Below are 22,126 nucleotides of genomic sequence, written 5' to 3'. Positions count from 1 at the left end.
CTTTTGCGTTACAATCGGGACTTTGTTAAGCGCCAACTACCACTAGTGTGATGTAAGAGCAAAAAAGTGTCAACTGCTAGAGTGCTTGTCTAGCACATGGCTGGAAGTCATCCATAGGCAGCAATCATGGGTCCGCGTCAATATGCCGACGGGTCGGTAACCCTAACCTCAGTAAAACTAACGCTGGTGAGTAGCTAACCTGCTGACGCTGGTGAGTAGCTAACCTGCTGACAGGGGTGAGTAGCTAACCTGCTGACAGGGGTGAGTAGCTAACCTGCTGACAGGGGTGAGTAGCTAACCTGCTGACGGGGGTGAGTAGCTAACCTGCTGACGGGGGTGAGTAGCTAACCTGCTGACGGGGGTGAGTAGCTAACCTGCCGACGGGTTTAGGTCGTCGGCATACCGACCCGTCGGCATATTGAGTTCTTCCCGCAATCATTGCTGCCTGCATGACTAAAAATTGCTTAGTAGACAGCACCATTTTTGTATTCATGTACCAAGGTAAGGGGAAGGGAAGCATATCTGAAGGCTAAAATCCGTCTCCCTCCTTGTCTAACTGGCTTAGAGTACAACTGGAAAAAAAAAACGACATATTCAGCAGTATTTTCAGGGGTCTTCCAACGTTTTTTCAGGCCATTAGCAGAGTGAGAGATGAAGCAGGGACCCCCACTACATATTGTATAAATTGTGTTGCAGATTAAATGACTGATTGATTGATTTTATCAGGTGATATCACATAAAAAAGAGCCCAACATACAGTCATAGCATCACTGAGGATGAAAACACAACAAATTGTGGTCCTCTATAAAAAGATCAACACTAACCAACATAACAAACAAAAACAAAGACAACACAACAAAAACACAACAGTACAACAAAAACACAACAGTGTTCTACTGACCAGTGAGCTCTTCTGTGTGTTTGCCAGCTTGGTAGCGATGAGGTATTGGACCGGAGCCAACAGAACTATGACAGACGCTCCAATTAATGCACTCCATCCTAGTTTATTGTATAGCAGGATCACTCCCATCACGATCTGAACAGGAAGAGGAAACAGTTTATTGTACAGCAGGATCACTCCCATCACGATCTGAACAGGAAGAGGAAACAGTTTATTGTACAGCAGGATCACTCCCATCACGATCTGAACAGGAAGAGGAAACAGTTTATTGTACAGCAGGATCACTCCCATCACGATCTGAACAGGAAGAGGAAACAGTTTATTGTACAGCAGGATCACTCCCATCACGATCTGAACAGGAAGAGGAAACAGTTTATTGTACAGCAGGATCACTCCCATCACGATCTGAACAGGAAGAGGAAACCGGTTATTAGCCATATTCACGGCCTGCCCCACACACACAAATTTCTCAGCAACTTCCTGGTGCTGACGTCAGTTTAGAAGGGGAAACTATAACAGAAATAGCTGGACTTAAAGCCAACAAATCATTATTTTGAACGGTAAAGTAAATTATAATGCTTTGTGCCTTTTACTATCGTGTGTTCTTGATCATGCTAGCCGTATTTTATACTTTACTATTCGGAAATTGCATTAAATTTGCGATTTCTGTGTTAACTCTATGGGCTTTTAGCAGGGTTTTACCCTTCAAAACGTGACTTCAGCACCAGGGGGATGCTGAGTGGGCGGGCCGTGAATAGGGCTAATTGTACAGCAGGATCACTCCCATCTTTAGCTCGCTCGGTGGTGCCTCTCGTGGCTCAAGGACGCTTGAGACGGCGCACCATAGACATAGAAAGGTAGACACCTCCTTCGAGGGACCAAGGGAATCCGTGTGCATCGCTTCCACGTGTGTCACACATACGGACGTTGCTAGGCCAATCAGAGGTAGGTGGGGGCGGGTCTTTACTTACGCAGCCTGTAAGAACAGCTGAGCCGCGCAACATCGGAACTGGCTCTGTTGAATTGAATTGTAGTCCTTAGATAAGTCCCGGAAAAGTCGCACGCTGTGATTGGCCAGTAGTCACTTTGACTGGCAACGTTCCCTTGGTTTTTCCAGGATGTCCGGACTACAATTGTTGCACGTCGCTCCAATGAACTGCAGAGGTGAACGAGGCATCTAGCTTTTTATATCTGCGCGGCGCGCCTCCGTCGCGGTACCTTATTGGCCAAAAACGGCAAGAGAGGCACTTCCGCGTTGGGCGTGGCCTCTGCTCAGCTCCGGTGGGAAAAACATACTAGCCTCCCATCACGATCTGAACAGGAAGAGGAAACACTTTGAGAATCAATAAATCTTCTTCTTCTTTCGTGTCTGTTCCTCAAAGGACTCTTTTCACGCCCCACCCACTCAGCAAGTTTCTCTCCTTCGACTCAAGGGCGTGGCTACACAATACTGAGTTAGACATTTCATCCTATTCACGCCTGCCCACTCAGCAACGTCCTGGTGCTGACGTCAGCTTTGAAGGGGAAACCCTGCTAAAAGCCCATAGAGTTAACACAGAAATCGCTGGACTTAAAGCTAACAAATCATTATTTCGAACGGTAAAGTAAATTATAATGCTTTGTGCCTTTTACTATCTTGTGTTCTTGATCATGCTAGCCGCGTATGTTATACTTTACTATTCGGAAATTGCATTAAATTTGCGATTTCTGTGTTAACTCTATGGGCTTTTAGCAGGGTTTACCCTTCAAAGCTGAGGTCAGCATAAGGAAGTTGCTGAGTGGGCGGGGCGTGAATAGGGTGAAATGTCCAACTCAGTGTCGTGTAGCCACGCCCTTAAGTCAAAGGTGGTCTGCACAGTGTGTCAATGAATGATGACATGCTAAACATGAGAATAAGATGTATTCACACACACACACACACACACACACACACACACACACACACACACACACACACACACACACACACACACACACACACACACACACACACACACACACACACACACACACACACACACACACACACACACACACACACTCACCTGTACTGGCATGGCCCAGAGGTTGGGACACAGGAAGAGGAACCACATGAGCTGGTTGGTTTCTATGGCGACCAGGTTGTTGATCTGACCCAGGGTCATCTCCCCCATGGACATGTTGGAGGTGGACAGACGCAGGATCTTGTTGTAAATCATCGCCTGGTTCACACACACACACATACGCACGCACACACGCACGCACGCACGCACGCACGCACGCACACAAGAATATTAATACAGCTAATCATAAACTAGGAGTGCAAAAGGTAATTGAATTAATTGATTTAATCCATTATTAAGTATTTTAATACATCAATAATACATTTTCAAACATAGAGGAAATTGCAGATCTACAAGCTCCACTGCATTGCGATGTGATGTGTTGAGTGTGTAGATCACGTATTTTTGTATTAAATGATGAAATGATCGATAGTTGCAGGCAACACAGAAGGGGGGGACTTTTTTCTTATTTCCACACAACAACTCTAAGGTATATTAATGACTTAGTTCAAAGTTGAAAATGAGTGTTATTCTCCAGCTGGTACCACATCAATATACTCACAAAATCGTATCCGTGGCTCAAATGCGGAACAAATAATGGACCATGAAATGGTTGAAAACCATTGTTCTAAACCCACCAGCCAGTTTCAGTGAAACTATTACATGCAGTAGTATACACAGTGTACTGTATGTAGGTTTATGCCATTACGGCTAAAAGTGAACTCCAACCTCTCTATAATTAGACATCCCATGTGTACCCTGAGGACACATCTACACATCTTTGATTGTCACAAATAAAACATTGATTTGACACATTACAACCTGAGGAGAGATCTGTCCAGAGCACCATGTCATCAACTAATAATGCCTCACAGTCTTAAGCCATTTAGGCCTAGAATTATTGAATGCTTTAACCAGTGAAAAATAGCAGATATACAAGCTCACAGCGCGGCACCGAGTGCCGCGCTACACACCTAGTTTGATCCCTTACATGCTACTTAAAGCATATTTATTTTTTGTATTATTTTACTCTATACTAAAGTCTATGAGAGTCCAACTTTGAATGGCTCCCACAAGTTTCCCAAGATAAATCTGCGATGCCCCCATAGCCAAAATTGTTCCATATGGCATGTTCTAACTGTGTGCCAAATGACATGCTTCTTTCATAAAGTGCACGATTTTTGCCTGAAACGCTCGGACTAATAGGGACGCTATGCATGGTTCGTGCGGTTAAAAACCTACATTTCCCACCATGCACCCCCCCCTCCCTCCTCTCACCAGCAGGGCTCCCCGTAGGTTGATGCCGGTCTCTATGGTGACGTAGTAGGAGGCCTGTAGGAAGGTCCTCTGGAGCACCAGAGCCAGGAAGAGCAGGACGGCCAACACAGAACAGTTCTCCAACAGCTCCGCCACCGACATGAAGTGCACACCAAGGAAACGCGTCGTCTGTGAACACACACACACACACACACACACGCACGCACGCACAGTTTACAGTTAACAGTTTAGGCATTTAGCAGACGCTTTTAATCCAAAGCGACTTACAATAAGCAGATAAAAAACATCACAATAATAAACAAGGTTAAATGTCAGTACATCAACAGCAATATAACAAATGCAAATTAATATCTATCTAGAAAAAACTATATAATCCGTAAAGAAAAAAAGGTTTCTAAAAAAAACCTAAAAACAAATGCTAACTAGCTTCATGTATGGTCATTGATTTTTCCAGTAGTGCTAAGGGTTTAGGTGGAGTCTGAAAAGGTGAGTCTTCAGTCCACGGCGAAAGCTAGCGAGTGAGTCCGTTGTTCTAAGTGCGACAGGGAGTTTATTCCACAGCTTGGGGGCCAGTAGGGCAAACACACACACACACACACACACACACACACACACACACACACACACACGAACACACGAACACACACACACACACACACACACACACACACACACACACACACACACACACACACACACAGTTTACAGGTGTAAATGAGGAATTATTATTATTGATTTATTCTTGTATGCACACTAGGGATGGAACAATATGAAAATGTCACATCACGATTATTGTGACAAAAGAATTTTTCACGATTTACGATATTATCGCGATAATCAAAATCCATTATCCTCAGGGGCGGAACATTTGCCAAAAAATAGCCGATCTACAAGCTCACAACGCGTCGCAATGCGACGCGTTGAGAGCTTGTAGATCGGCTATTTTTTGGCAAAGACATTTGATAGAGAGTGAAAAAAAGACTGTATCAAGTACGTATATTTTAAGTAGCTTTTACCAATTATAGAGGGTATAAACGGTACCGGCTCGGCAAATAAAAGGTAAATTGATCCCAGTAAAAATTTGACGAAGGACGATATCACGATAAATGAAATCTCCACGATATGATTATCGTGAGTGTGTTTTTTTATCCCTATAAACGATAATATCGCGTATCGTCCCATCCCTAATGCACACTCCATTGTTTTGCAGTATTCTGTGAGAAGAGAGAGGATAGATGTAGACCAGGGGTCTTCAACAGGGGGTCCAGGACCCCCAGGGGGTCCCCAGAGTTACAACAGGGGGTCCTCCAAATCATTGAGTAAAACTTTTTTTTTTCTATTTTTGTTTTATTAAACACTTGAACCCTAGCATTCATATTCTGAGAACTCTAGCCAAAAATAGCAGATCTACAAGCTCACAACGCCTCGCGCTGCGAGTCGTTGTGAGCTTGTAGATCGGCTATTTTTGTCAGAGGTTTGGTGTAGAGGGGAAAAAGAGCAGACTAAGTACAGAGTGAAAGGTCAAGTTTATTAAGTATTGACGGTTCAAGTGGTTAAATATCTGAAAACACAAATTGACATGAATCCAAAATACACTGATGATTGTGCTGTCAATCATGAAACTATATGGAATCTATGAGAAGGTTGTGGGGGTCCCTGCTTCATCTCTCTCTCAACTAAGGGGTCCTTGGCCTGAAAACGTTGAAGACCCCTGATGTAGACTGATCCCTGGATTGGATTAGAGCAGCAATCAGTCATTCTAGATCGCATAAAGTGTTTTTTTCTTTTTTCCCTCACAACGTTTCAAGGTGAATGGGAGTGCATGCTGTCTAAACATGTTGACTCAGATCTGCTGAAGCATACACTACATGCACTCACTGTATGTACACACAACCCTTTTAGGAGAGGGCAGGGACGTGCTGGCCATTGGGAAAAGCGGGACAACTCCCGAACGGCCGGTTCATAAAATGTCGGCCTTCGTTCCATTTTGGGGGCTGGGCGGCCAACAAAGTAAATCGTCACTGTCGGGCAGAAACCTCATATCTCCAAGTTTCAAATGTATAATTTTTTTTCGCAAAGCAAAGCCCTGCTTCATCATACAAGGCCGTTGCACAAAAGTGTGTTGTAGATCGTCTGTTTTCACTAGTTTAAATAATTTTTTAAATGATAAATACAAAACAAACGGTTTTGGACATACAAGGTTTCCACCCGACAACAACGAAATATAGCTCATGTAATTGGCCCACTGGCTTGTCACTTGTCATGATCTGAAATGGCAAATCTTTGAGTAGCAGCAGCTATAGAGAGAGAGATCTCTCTCTATAACGTGCAATGAGGGCCTCTCCAACTCTTTTTCCCGGGCTGAATCAGGGGCCCAGCACGTCCCTGGGAGAGGGTCAATCTCTGCTAATGGCTAGGAGTCTAAATGAGCATGAGTACTTTAAGGCCCTCGAGGCTGTGGAAAAGCTTACTGTAACCACTTGAACCCCAGAGTCCATATTAGCAAATGTGTCTGCGTCGATGCAGGCATGTATATACTGTACATCAGCATACACTGTACGATGCAAGCACCCAGTACACGCACACACACACACACACGCAGAGTACTACAGTATATATAAAAATCACACCCGTGTGAACTGAGCGGTGGTTTCCCCCCCCCCCCCCCCCCCCCCCCGTGTGTGTGTGTGTGTGTGTGTGTGTGTGTGTGTGTGTGTGTGTGTGTGTGTGTGTGTGTCCTGGACAACAGCGCCCCTCCCTTAACATGTGTGGTCAGAAAAGGTACTACACAGACTTGAGGCTACATACAGACCCACCCACCCACATACAAACAAACTAACACACTAACAAACATACCTACACACACGGCCACGCTATGGAGACGGTGTGACCACCGCTCAAAAAGACCAGTCTGATGTTTTGCAGACCTGCCCTCTGTGTTAAACTGAGATAGAGAGAGAGAGAGAGTATGTGTGTGTGTGTGTGTGTGTGTGTGTGTGTGTGTGTGTGTGTGTGTGTGTGTGTGTGTGTGTGTGTGTGTGTGTGTGTGTGTGAGAGAGAGAAGGTGTGAGGTGAGTGGTGAATTTTCCACGTCAGTGAGAAATGCGTGCTGCTCTGCCTCTGCTTTCTGTCTCATTACCCAGCAGACCTGTAGACATACTGGCATGGAAGACCTTACCACTGTCAACCACACGGCCTGGTACACTGAAGGAAGACAACGCTGTAGCTTCGTAGGAAAGACCTTACCACTGTCAACCACACGGCCTGGTACACTGAATGAAGACAACGCTGTAGCTTCGTAGGAAAGACCTTACCACTGTCAACTACACGGCCTGGTACACTGAAGGAAGACAACGCCGTACCTTCGTAGGAAAAACCTTACCACTGTCAACCACACAGCAAAATGGACGGCACTGGCTCAGGGGTGGAGTGGTCGTTTGGCAACCGGAAGGTTCCCATTTCAATCCCAGGTTACACCAGAGTTACTATCGTGTCGAAGTGTCCTTGAGCAAGTAGCTGCATGTGTTTGGCTAATGTTCCCCCCAGAATATGGACGCTGGGGTTCAACATCCTTTCAGGAGAGGGTCAATCTCTGCTAATGGCTCGCAGTCTAAATGAGCGCGATGCTCTAAGGCAGTGGTTCTCAACCTGTGGGCCGGGACCCCCAGGGGGGTCCCCACATTATTTTGGGGGGTCCTCAGATGACTAACTTAATGTGCAACATTGTTTTCTCACTCATCAGTAAACAAACCAACATAAAGTTTAAGTGCATAGAGGGCATATGCACATTTCTAAAGTGCCAATGTAAGGACTTTAAAATTATGAATTGAACATGGGCCAAATTGTCAAACATTAGAGGCAGAAAATGTGAAAATAGCCGATCTACATGCTCACAACGCCTCGCATTGCGAGGCGTTGTGAGCATGTAGATCTGCTATTTTCACAATAGAACCGTGTTATACAAAATATAATGCCTCGTCAGGGTGGGGGGGTCCCCAGTTAAAATATGATTATTTGGGGGGTCGCGGCCTGAAAAGGTACACTGTTCCTACAGATTTTGCCCTAAAATCAAACAAAGCGGTACACAGCATCTCTACAGTCATGTCATCAACATGGATCATTTCCCATGTTCCCTCCTGATTGGCTACCATAGCCTTCCAAAGTTTGTGGATGCGACCTGGCATTCGCTTATCTCCCGATTTAGGGAGTCTAACTGGAGGACGAGTGTCTTTATTTCACACACACACACACACACACACACACACACACACACACACACACACACACACACACACACACACACACACACACACACACACACACACACACACACACACACACACACACACACACACACACACACACACGCACACACGTGTCACAAGTGTTACATCATGACTCAAGCCATTGGGATCAACCCTCATTGACCTTGATGTATGAGTCATCCACTGGTGAGCTATAAGCCACCTAGCTTCAATCTAATTGGTCAGACACCGCCTCTACGTGTATTGTTATTGTATGCGTGCGTTGGTTTGTGTGTGTGTGACACACAGACAAAGATGATATCGCAGAGTGAGGTCAGTGGCCACACTTTCTGTCAATGATGCAATGAAACATTTGGATGTGCTCGCACTCGCACGCATGCACGCTCGCACGCACACACATATAGTCGTTGTTGGGCAGAAGCCTCGTATCTCCAAGTTTCAAATGTGTACGTTCTTTCGCAGTGCGAGGCGTTGTGTGCTTGTAGATCGGCTGTTTTCACTAGTTTAAATCATTTTTAAAATGGTAAATGCAAAATGAACCTTTTGGACATACAAGGTTTTCATCGGACAAGGGCGATGTATGGCCGAAAGGAAACGGCGTATGGACCACGTTGCTGTTTATCTCTATTTTCATATAATTTCTAGGCCTGTGCAAAAATATCGATTTACTATATTATCGTGATGTTAATGCTGGCGATTCAATTAATCGATTTTCAAAGTTCAGAACCGATTTTATTTATTTATTAAAAAATAAAAAATTTAAGGCGAAATTAACCTGAAGGTGAAATAACCACTTTCAGTCAGAGTAAGTGCAGGTCCTAAAGGAACAGTTTTAGGTCATGATGATGTCATGTTATGGCTAAAGCTAGCACAGTGCTGTAGGCCTGCACATGCAGCGATCTTTTTTTTCCCTTTTTTTTTTAGTGTTCTGTGTTTGTCAGAAAGATTGACTGACTTTATTTGGATACATTGATTTGAAGTATATGATTCAACTTTTAATGTTTTATATTGTTTAGAATCGTTTTAAATGTTGAGTCAGCAGAATCCACACCGTTCGGTGTGGACACTCGCTTGGCTAACAAGGCTCAGGCAAGGTGTCGCAATCCACTTCTGACAGTGCTCCTGCGTCTAGCTGCCTCGTTTTAACTTGTTAACAATGTTTTTTCAACGGCTTTAATGGCAACACTGCCTTGTCGGCCACGGGAATACCCTGAAGATTGTAAAGTGACATAAAAGGGGTACCCAACCGAGTGTCGCAAGATTCTCGGCTTGTAATTGGCTGAGACGGAGGGAAGTGAGCACTCATTTTGCTTCACGTCACAACCGATTGAATCTGTCCACCATGTCTTGTCAATTTGATGTGATTTATACATTTTTACTTAATTGCTTTCAACCGCCATAAACAGAAGGTTAAAAGACAATCGAGGATGAAAAATACCGTGATACCTCATTCCACAGAATTGAAAATAAAAATAGACATACAAAGATAAAAAAAAAAAAAAGCCAAACAACAAATTACAGCAAATACCTTACATACTGTACATTGGCTTCTTTCTTTTTTCCCCCCATTTCCTGGAAATTAACGGTTTTGGACTGGGACGTGCTGGCCATTGGGAAAAGCGGGACAACTCCCGAACGGCCGGTTCATTCCCGGCCGGTACAGGCCGGCCATTATGAAAAAATGTAAAATAAAATGTCGGCCTTCGTTCCATTTTGGGGGCTGGGCGGCCGGAGTAAATCATCACTGTCGGGTTGAAACCTTGTATCTCCAAGTTTCAAATGTGTAATTCTTTTTGCAAGGCAAAGCCCAGCTTTATCATACAAGGCGGCCGTCGCACAAAAGTAGTGAAAACAGCCGATCTACAAGCACACAACGCATCGCGGTGCGAGGCGTTGTGTGCTTGTAGATCGGCTGTTTTCACTAGTTTAAATCATTTTTTAAAATGATAAATACAAAACAAACGGTTTTGGACATACAAGGTTTCCACCCAACAACGACGAAATATAACTTGTGTAATTGGCCCACTGGCTTGTCACTTGTCATGATCTGAAATGGCAAATCTTTGAGTAGCAGCAGCGCTATAGAGAGAGACTCTCTCTCTCTATAGCGCGCAATGAGGGCCTCTACAACTCTTTTTTCCCGGGCTGAATCAGGGGCCCAGCACGTCCCTGGTTTCCACCTGCAAAGCGACTGCATAATAAGAACACGACGCACCTCTTCTGTTTTGACCGTGGTGTTGTTGCTGCCGAGGTGCTCCACGATGCTGGAGATGCAGAGCGGCCCGGCGAAGCCCAGCAGGTCGGCCAGGTAGCGGAAGGTGCTGCTGAGGAGGATGGGCCGCCCGAACGCCCGGTACATGGAGCGCCAGATGGACGGAGCCTGCTCCGGATCCTCTGGTGTCTGCACGGGTCAAAGAAGGGTCTATTTTAACCAATCTGTATTGGATGGATACTAGACTAGATAGAGCACTGGATCCTCTGGTGTCTGCACGGGTCAAAGAAGGGTCTATTTTAACCCATCTGTGTTGGATACTAGACAAGATAGAGCACTGTTTCCCAGACCCATTTGTTGGTCACGGGCACATTTGTATGGGTCGCAAGCAAATATCCCCCTTTTTTTTTGTTTACAACTTTGAAAAAATATATATATATTTAACCCTGCAAGGCCCAGCGTTGCTTTTTGGCAACATTTTTTAAATCATTTAAAAAAAAAATGTTATAATTAGTTTTCCTGTTCTTTTTTCACATTAACATCACCATTAAATCCTATTGTTTAGTATTACAATGCCATTGGCCACGATATTTGCATATAAATACCCCCCACAGAGAATGACATTCACACCTCCCAGAGAAGTTGAAATTCCAGCGTCTGGACGAACAACATCTCACTTTTTAACTGAAGCTATTCCTCACAAAAACATAAATAAAATGCCTGTAATATTGTTTTTCGTGATCATTAGAATGTCTAGAACACGTGCATATGTTAATATTGTGAAAAATATCCCCAAAATGCAAATTAGAGCATGATTTATGATTTATGGTTATAAAACCTTACAAAAACATTATTAATTTTTTTAAATTACATTTTCCTGTGATTAGGACTCCTACAACACCATATGATTTTTTTTTTTTAATTGGCCAGTAGAAATTTATTTGGGTCTTGCAGGGATATACATACAATTCCCACATTTTTCAAAGGTATTTCATAAATATATTTAAAAAATCAATACATAAATCAATACATATATAAATGTAAAAAAAAATCGTTTAAGGATTTAAAGAAAGAATTCTAGAAATGTTTTATGTTATCATTAAAATCTTAGTGTCTTGGCAATCAACAGGTTGAGAATCACTGGACTAAAACAGCTTCCGAGATGACAATAAATTAAAGGTAAGTTAACGCTTCCAGTGCCAGCCCCTAGAGGGCACCAAAGAATGCCAGACTTTCTCCCATAGGGGACTGCATTAGCATCCGGGGGCTCACGTTGCAGTGACACGCGTGCTCACGTTCGTGCACGTCATGGAAAGGTCCCGGATGATAATGCTAACAGAATAGCTATTCCCATTTTGTCATTTTAAAGATCATTTTTCGGCGATTTCGCCGTAAATAAACCTTGCGCCACATCCCTAAAAACACAATCCAGAGATATGGGCCTCCAAAGATGTGGTTTTTCATTGGATTCGGCGGCGATTCGCGGCTACGTTCGCGGCTCACGGCCGGCATGGCTTCCCCAGGATTTGGACCACTGGATTTTAAATTTAGGCTCAGGCTTCAGAAGGCCTCGAATCATTTTATTCATTTCATTAAAAATCCCGAACATGTTCGGGATAGGCACACTGGACTACGTTCCGGAAGCGGCGCTGAACATTCGGTGAACATTGGGGGTCTCAAAAATGTATTTTAAACCATTTTTAATGGAATATATCGTCGGACCATGTAAAATGGCTAGCTGGCTAGCGTAGGACGAGCCAGGACCACCCACGGCTCTACAAGCAGCTCAGGGTAAGTCAATTAATTAAAAAAAAAATGTTTTGGATTGAACATATCCCGAACATGTTCGGGATAGGCACAGAATGAGTTAAAATGTGGTGATGGTGGGTGACGGCCGTACCCTCTGGTCCTCGTAGGCGTCTTTGAGCTTCAGGTAGTTGGTCAGGGCTCTCATGGCGATGGGCAGCTTGCCGATCTTCTTCAGCTCGATGGGTCTCTTATGAGCTCCGATGATCAGAGGGTTCATCCACCAATAGGTGGCCTGGGATTGAAGAGAAGAGATGAGAGACGAGGCCTTATTCACAGAAGAGTCCAGGGCTGTGCCATTATGGACACAACTAAACAGTGTTGATTTCGTCGACTAAAACTATGGCGAAAAATGTTTGTCGACTGCGTTTTTTCACTGACGAAAACACAATAAAAACTAAGCTGTGATGACCAAAACTAAGACTAAATATATTGTCAATTTCGTCAGCAAAATAAAAACTAGACTAAAACGTTAGGGAGGGACTAGTGCTGAAGAGAGTCATTTTATGTTTGGTTGCTCTCAGGTGTTGCGTGCTGAAAATAGCAGATCTACAAGCTCGGCTATTTTCAGCACGCAAACAAGTGTCATTACGATGCAATCAAGGCCTGTCAAAATTCATTTTAGTTGACTAAATCAACTGTAGATTTAGTCGACTAAATATCATACGATTTTAGGCGACAAAGATTAGACTAGAACTAAAACTTTTCAGGTGACTAAATTATGACTAAAACTAGATTACATTTTATTCAAAAGACTATGACTAAAACTAAATCAAAATTTCCTGTCAAAAACAACACTAGGACACAATCAAAGATCACTGTGTTTGACCAATTACCTCCACTTCAATTACAGACGTTTTGAGCATTTTTGATTGTATAAATTAGAGCTTAAAATGTAAAAATATATTTTTTGTCCACTCTGTATATTCTGGAAGAGTAAGTTAACACAATATAACTTATACCAGTAAGACACCTAAGGGCGAAAAGCGTACACCCGCCACTCTGACATGTCTCCTTTCCGACATGTCAGAGTGGCGGGTGTACCCGATGTGTTCCCACTTTAGAATAGGTGGCTTTAAATTGCCTAATAAAGTGTTAATAAAGGCTTAATTAATTGTTTATACTGTTATAATAAAGATTTTATTAAGGATTTGTTAGTGTTAATTGATCTCATAATAAGTGCATAGTAAAGGGTTTATAAATGCACTATTAGTACTTAATGTGCCTTATTAGCTGTTAATTCATTGTTAATAAGTGCCTTATTAGCTGTTAATTAGCCTTTATTGAGGTACTTCATTATAAAGTGCTACCAAATGTTGTTTCATACAACTATACATTGTGCAAGACAGTACAGTAACGGCAGGGGAGGCAGCTAAGAACATAGGCAAAAATCTGAGCCAACAGTGTGCAAAAGTTGGAGTCTAACCAACCGTGTGCTGTGAGACCCCAGACATGCTTTCTCGGTTAATCATTTCTATTTGGGTTTTAGCTGGAGGCTGCCACCTTGTGGGGTCAAATGTACCGGTCCAAAAACACAGATAGTTATTACATCACAGAATCAACCCCTCCCCTAATTACCATTCACCCAACATACGTGGGTGTGGCTAACTTCAGCTGGGTCACCACCCACCATGACAACCACGCATACCAATGAACTGGTGGGTGTGGCCACATAAAAACATAATTTAAACTCTTTCTGTACACTTTTTTGGAAAAAATCTTCCTCCTAGTATAATCACAATAGTAGATAATCATGTTTTATAGGGGGGGAAATCATGGCACCCGCTCTTTAACTGCTATAACAATCGCAGCAATTGGGGGTTGTTGTATTTTGTGTCCCTGCTCTTCTATTGAGACATTTAGATTGTGTCAAAGGTCAGGTCTCCCCTAGACACAGGACCTGACACCCATTGTGACCTGATGGTCAAGATTCAATTCATCCCCTGAGCAAGCAGGCAGGCTCTATTAGCTCAATGGTAAAAATGTCAGCACTTGCACAGGAAACCGGGTTCAAATCCATGTTGGAAGAGGAACGTTGTATGCAGTGCAGCTTTAAGTGGTTAAAACTAGATACAGACAATTATCAGCATATTACCATATCCACAATACCAGATGATAATCTAGTCTCATATCATGACATTCTTATATCACAGAACTAATGCAACAATGGACGGGTAGCTCAGTTGGTAGAGCTCTCGCTTTTGGACCACAAGGTCATGCGCTTGCGACAATAAGCCTCTTTGGCCTACTTAACTCTTTCAATGCCACCTTTTCACCACTAGAGGGCGCCCAATGGCCATAGAATGCTACATAGTCAAGTGCTGGTATATGCACAAGCCCTGCAGCCATGACTTGCCTGAACACTTTCCTTTGTGCATATGTACAGGAAGAGGATGAAGTTAGCTTGAAGTTAGCTATTGGCTACCAAGCATTTTAGAAGCCCTATTTTCGGCAATTTAGCCATGATTAAACCTTGCACACCTCATGCATGGAATATGGATATGCATGGAACAGAGAAAATGAGCTCTAAAGATCCTGGATTGCATCGGAGTGGATGGTAAATATTGGCGGCGCGACGCTCTCGCGGGCCGTGTAAACAGATGACAAAAAAAAAAAAAAAAAAAAAAAAAGAACTAGTTCGGGATTGGCACTGTAAAAGTTAATAACTGCAAAAGTAGAAAATATGGCAACTTTCTGTGAGAAAATATGCCATATACTGTACAGTACAGTATGTGGGTGTGTCTCGCCAGCTTTTAGTAACTGTGGAAAGCCTGTTTTTCATTAGCTATTAGCTAGCCACACACACACACACACACACACACACACACACACACACACACACACACACACACACACACACACACACACACACACACACAATTTCCATATCTGCTTTAGACCCAGACCTGATCATCAACCTGCAAATTGAACTGACAACAGTTTGTGTGCATGTACCTTGGATAGCAGGTTGACAAACGGCTGTAGGAAGCGAACCCCCAGATCTTGCAGATCCTCGGGTGGTTTCACCTTCTGAGGGTTGGCGAAGAACACGTATTTCTACACACAGAGACAAAAGGGGAAAAGAGAAACATGGGAGTCAAACATAGATGCTGTATTAACCACAGTGTTGATTTTGTCGACTAAAACTATGACGAATAATGTTTGACGATGTTTGTGTTTTTTTTCACTGACGAAAATAAAAACTAAACTATGATGACTAAAACTAAGACTAAACATATTGACAATTTCGTCAACAAAATAAAAACTAGACTAAAACGTTAGGGAGGGACTAGTGCTGATGAAGAGAGTCATTTTATGTTTGGTTGCTCTCAGGTGTTGCGCGCCGAAAATAGCAGATCTACAAGCTCACAACGCGTCGCAGCTTGTAGATCGGCTATTTTCAGCACACAACCAAGTGTAAAATCAGTCATTACGATGCAATCAAGGCCTGCCAAAATACATCTTATGATATTTAGTCGACTAAAATTGTACTAAAACTATAACTGTTGACTAAATTATGACTAAAACTAAAACTAAATCAAAATGTGCTGTCAAAAACAACACTGATTAACCACATGAACATTCTGGGCAGGTCATCATCTGAGAACATTTCAGGAAGATTGGCAAAGCGTTGTGAGCTCATAAATCAGCTATTTGGGGCGAAATAATTAGGGAATTAGGAGAATTAGGGTCGTTTCTTACTCTTATAAGGAGCCTAACTAATTTCGGTTCGGGAGGGCTCCCCGACCATTCATACTTTCTTGACGGCTAGTGCCGAAGTCGCTTGTAAATATTGGAGGTCCGTGGCATGACAACGTTTGTGGCCGATACATGAGCGTCGCAGGGCGCATACATATCTGACTGGCCCTCGCGCTGCTCGCTGAATGACTGGAGGTCCAGTGAGCAGCAGCTCCAGCAGGCAGCAGCACCAGTGGTCTCTTATCTCTCTCTCTCACTCACTCTCACAAACGCTCGAGCACTGTCGAAAACATTTAATCTACAAGCTCACATTATGTACGCAGTCACAACTCGTCGTGGAAAACCTATCAACACGGAACACTAGCAAAGTGTTTAAAGTGATAGTTCACCTATTTTTGACATAAAGCTGAGTGAAATACTTGCCATTAAAACAGTGGTTAAAAATGTATTAATTGATTACCAGTCCCGTGGTAATCAATGGTAATCAGTTCTGGTCAGTTTCTAATGAATATTAATTAGTTCCAATGGGGTGGGGGCCATTTGGCGTGGCCCAATCATTGAAAATAGATTAATCCACAAAACTAGCGTCATTTGTATTGTTGGCCTATTTCGACCATATAGAGTGAGGTTTCGTTCTGATCAGCTGCCTGCAAAGCACCTTGTTTTGGGGAAATACATTGCAGCGACGTAGCTAGTGATACTGGACACAAAAAATAGTACCATGTGACAGAGGGGTCAAAGTTGAACGAAAGTTGGTCTATTTGGTAGAAATAGGTCAACAATACAAATGAAGCTAGTTTTGTGGATTCATCTATTTTTAATGATTGGGCCATGAGCCCCTGCCAAATCACCGGAACTACTTTATAGTCATCTAAAACTGACCAGAACTCTGACCACGGGACTCTGGTAATGAATTAATCCATTTGTAACCACTATTTTAATGGCAAGTATTTCACATAGCTTTATGTCAAAAATAGGTGAACTATCACTTTAAGCTTTTCTTTTCTCTTTAAAAAAGAGAAAAGAGTGTGTGTGTGTGTGTGTGTGTGTGTGTGTGTGTGTGTGTGTGTGTGTGTGTGTGTGTGTGTGTGTGTGTGTGTGTCTGTCTCTCGCGCGCGCCTCCCAGTCCATCACTCGATGTATCCGCTCTGCGACGCTCAAATCAATACACGGCTACAAAAGCATTTGGAAGTCAGCGTGTCTCCCTCCCAAACGACCGCTGTTTCCTTGGCTTCACAGCCGAAAATATTAAATTGGAGCCCGGCTCAACAAAGGAGCTGTAGGTTAAAATAATATACACAAGTAAATACAAAAACACGTTAAACAGCAGCATAGGCCTATGGTGATAGAAAAAACTTTCTATCACTCAAAGATTTGAAGGACCCCTAGGGGGTCCTCAGAGTTACTATAGGGGGTCCTCCAAATATTTGAGTGATAGAAAGTCTTTTTCCTCCTTTTTTATATTATATAATATATCCATACCCATATATCCATATTCCGTAAACTAGCAAAAAATAGCAGATCTACAAGCTCACAACGCCACGCGCTGCGAGGCGTTGTGAGCTTGTAGATCAGCTATTTTCGGCAAAAGAGCTTTGGTGTAGAGGGGAAAGAGAGCAGAGTGAAAGGTCAAGTTTATTAAGTATTGACGGTTCAAGTGGTTAAATATCTGAAAACACAAATTGACATGAATCCAAAAATACACTGATAATCGTGCTGTCAAACGATGAAACTATACGGAATCTATGAACAGGTTGTGGGGGGTCCCTGCTTCATCTCTCTCTCGACTAAGGGGTCCTCGTCCTGAAAACGTTGAAGACCCCTAGCTGCTATAGTGTGCTTTGCCACAACCAGCCTACTCCTACAGATAGAAGAGAGGGACAGTTCAAGCAACCTGGACATTCTATGGTACAGTGTGAGATGCCTTCCTTGACCTACAGTACTACAGTAGATAGAAGCTAATTGAGGTGCATTTCCATTCTGCTTTGGATTATGGGGACTTCGTTTACAGAAAGGCATCTGCTACCCACTTGAAAGATGGGGAATATTACTAGTAATAACGTTCCCAGAGTTCGTGCAGACAATAAGTAACAAAGACGATGTTCCCTCTAATCCCCTTAAAATGTTATTTACTCCCTGTGATGGCATCTTGCTCTAGCCATTCTCTTATTAGGTTTACACACTTCAGAACGGATAAAGTCAAGAAAAGTCAATAAAAATGACATGAACAAACAGATATACTTATCCAGTACTTCCTAGAATCTAGATGAAATACTGCTTTAGGTCAATGGTTCTCAACCTGTGGGTCGGGACCCCCAGGGGGGTCCCCAAATTATTTTGGGGGTCCCCAGATGATTAACTTAATGTGCAACATTAAAAAAAAAAGTGAAAAGAAAATTGACTTGTAATGTCTCACTGATTATCGAAATAAACGATTCATTCATTCATTCAACATTGTTTTCTCACTCAGCAGTGAACAAACCAACATAAAGTTTAAGTGTATAGAGGGTAATGCATATTTCTAAAGTAACAATTTAAGGAAACATTGGCCAAATTGTCAAATATTAGAGGCAGAAATTGTGAAAATAGTCGATCTACATGAGCATGTAGATCTGCTATTTTCACAATAGAACTGTGTTATGCGAAATGTAATGCCTCAACTCTTAGTGCTTGTCAGGGTGGGGGGGGGGTCACCAGTTAAAATATGATTATGTTGGGGGGCGCGGCCTGAAAAGGTTGAGAACCACTGCTTTAGGTAACTGGTAAATGGTAAAAAAAGGGTAAATGGTGCATTTATATAGCGCTTTTATCCAAAGCGCTTTACAGAGATTGTGCATTACATTCACCCATTCACACACACATTCATACACCGGTGGCGGAGGAAACCATGCAAGGCACCAACCTGCTCACCGGGAGCAATGTGGGGTTCAGAGTCTTGCCCAAGGACGCTTCGACATTAACTCAGGGGGAGCCCGGATTCTAACTGGGAACCCTTAGGGAACCCTTTGTGTTCTAATAACGGTTTCTCTACCCCTGAGCTATGCCAACCCCCCGACTGGTCCAACCTTTGATCCAGGAAGTGAAAAGCAGGGCGTTGTGACTCACCCTGACCCGGATGACGTTGAGCTCCACGGCCATCAGCAGGCCATACAGGAGCACCAGGATGGAGGTGATGCAGAAGCGCAGGTGTTTGGGCCGCACTCCCGTCTCCGCAAACTTCCACAGTTTGATGGACTTTGTGATGAAGGCCAACACCCAGTAGATGAACAAAGCTGGAGGGGACATTTTGGACAGTTTACAGTTTACAGTTTAGGCATTTAGCAGACACTTTTAATCCAAAGCGACTTACAATAAGCAGATAACATTACAATAATAAACAAGATAATATGTCAGTACATCATCAACAATATAACAAAAGCAAATGGATATCTATCTAGAAAAAACACAATATAATCAGTTCTAAAAACCTAAAAATAAAAACAAATGCTAACTAGCTTCATGTATGGTCATTGATTTTTTCTGTAGTGCTAAGGGTTTAGGTGGAGTCTGAAAAGGTGAGTCTTCAGTCCACGGCGAAAGCTAGCGAGTGAGTCCGTTGTTCTAAGTGCGACAGGGAGTTTATTCCACAACTTGGGGGCCAGGAGGGCAAACTGTCTCGGACGAGTGGATTTTTGCCCTGGAGTTTTTAGCGAGGGTTATGTCAGCCTCCCTGTGTTGGCTGATCTAAGTGAACGGGTGGGGGTACACATTTTCATTTGTCAGACTTTCTCTTTTTAATAAAAAAAATTGCAGATCAGGGCCCTTGGCTGCTGGCTTAGTGGTTAAGGCGCATACATACAGTATTAGGTTCTAGTGTACAGCCTGACAAGTCGCTGGTTGGATTCCCGAGCCCGACGGCCTTTTCTGGGTGTCACTTCCCACCTATCATTCCCTGTTTCCTGTCTCTCTACTCTACTGAGTAGCTATCAATAAAGGCAAAAATTGCAAATTTGCAAGCTAGAGCTAGTCAGGTATTTCTTCTGTGTTGTACAAAGACGTATATAGGGCTTAAGGGGTTAAGATTTGTATTTTATCTTTTTACTTTTACAAATCAAACCTTGATATCCCATAATATCAAGTGTCTTTGGACGCTTACAAGCCGACGAAATGCAGTGAAATGTAGTGAACTGCAGTCGCATACATACGGTATATCGTCGTTGTCGGGTGGAAACCTCGTATCTCCAAGTTTCAAATGTGTCTTTCTCAAAGTAAAGCCCTGCTTCATCATACAAGGCCGGTGGCGAGGCGTTGTGTGCTTGTAGATCGTCTGTTTTCATTAGTTTAAATCATTTTTAAAATGATAAATGCGAAACGAACGGTTTTGGACATACAAGGTTTTCACCCGACAACAACGATATGCACTTGGTTGCTTTTTACTACTGGAGGTTCCGGCTGCGTGACAGGTCAATCAGTTCAGCTGGACAGAACATCTGTGTGGCATCTACTTCCATATGTTGGGTAAATCCGTAACCATGAAAAAGCATGGCTAAATATGACTCTGCCTCTGGTAAAGAAGGCTCTGCTATGTCGCTTTAATGTCTGGCTGTTAATGTCTGAACAGCCAAATGACACAGCCTTCCCATAGACCTTATTCACACCGCGGCCATCTTGGATCACATGACTTCCTGGGATAGCAGCCTGCATTACAAACCATTGTGAACAATGGTGCGATGGTCCCAAAATATGAGTTCTATTCAACCATTTTCTTTTGACCAAATCGACAAGTGGGCAGATGACAACATCAACATCCCCAAAAGGATTAAATAGAAGGGTACATCCACAATATTCATGGTAGTTAGGTTACACTGTTACTCTGTGCAAAGACTTGCTACAGTATCTGTGCAGAGTACAGATGCTCTGCCATCATATAGTTAATATTACTGTATCGTGATTTTTGCATAACAATCTAACAACAAATAGTTAATATGATGGTGGAGCAAGCACTGCACAGATAGGAAGTCTTTGTACACAGTAAGGTTGCAACCTAACTTACCTGGAATATCGTTACCATGGATGTAATCAATCTACTGTAGCCCTTCTATTTAATCTTTTTGGGAATGTTGATGTTGTCATCTGCCCATTTGTCAATTTGCTAAAAAGAAATTGGTTGAATAGAACTCAAATTTTGGGACCATCGCTCCATTTTTCACAATGGTTTGTAATGCAGGCTGCTATCCCAGGAAGTCATGTGATCCAAGATGGCCGCGGTGTGAATAAGGTCTATAAAACAGTAAGCATGGTAAAACCTCCCGGGTCGCGGAATTTCATTTTTTTTCTTTTTTTTAAAGATTTTTTTTTTGGGCTTTTATGCCTTTATGGGATAGTACAGTAGACTGACAGGAAACAGGGGGATAGATGGGGAGAGACATGCGGCAAAGGTTGTCCGGATCGGGAATCGAACCAGCGACGCCGCCAGGCATCAATGCCTATATGGTATGCGCTTAGACCAGTAGGCCACCGGGCGCCTCGCAGAATTTCATTTTAAATGAAATTGAATAACGGTAGCACATCAGTAACGGTAGTACACCACTGATGTAAGGATAAAACACCTACCCAGCAGTAGTTTGGGGAAGTTGGAGGTCTCTATGTTGTGGTAGTAACCACTGAAGTGATGGCTGCTATGAAGCCCATAAACGCTGGCATGAAGAGGTGGAGGTGATCTGTATCCATCTTCCTGGTAAGAGAGAGAGAGAGAGAGAGAGATAATAATTGCATCATATAACATATCATATAACATCTAGAAAGACTTCCATACAATGATAAAGTACCATAATTGATTTTGGTTGATAATACAATTAGATCCTCCTCTGTTCTTATACCGTGGCTGTTGCTGCTGAGAACCATTAAAACACAAACTACATTACCCGGACGGCTAGGGTAGCGG

At 43.0% G+C, this 22,126-nt stretch overlaps 1 protein-coding gene across 1 annotated transcript in view; it reads right to left on the bottom strand.

Annotated features, from left to right (window-relative positions):
* Positions 1 to 22,126, bottom strand: part of abcc9 (ATP-binding cassette, sub-family C (CFTR/MRP), member 9) — a gene marked incomplete at its 5' end in the record, with an annotated part of 151,720 nt that overhangs the window by 119,504 nt on the left and 10,090 nt on the right. Inside the window, 9 exon segments of the mRNA XM_080754170.1 lie at positions 902 to 1,036; positions 2,947 to 3,102; positions 4,222 to 4,362; positions 10,702 to 10,887; positions 12,599 to 12,739; positions 15,460 to 15,561; positions 19,309 to 19,475; positions 21,796 to 21,843; positions 21,846 to 21,916. Of these exon segments, the coding sequence (XP_080610296.1) occupies positions 902 to 1,036; positions 2,947 to 3,102; positions 4,222 to 4,362; positions 10,702 to 10,887; positions 12,599 to 12,739; positions 15,460 to 15,561; positions 19,309 to 19,475; positions 21,796 to 21,843; positions 21,846 to 21,916 (1,147 nt within the window).

This window comes from Nannobrachium achirus, assembly GCF_963921795.1.
Source record: "Nannobrachium achirus genome assembly, chromosome: 23".
NCBI lineage: Eukaryota > Metazoa > Chordata > Actinopteri > Myctophiformes > Myctophidae > Nannobrachium > Nannobrachium achirus.
Note: the sequence above shows the minus strand (reverse complement) of the source record. Positions and strands in the feature narration are given on the sequence as shown.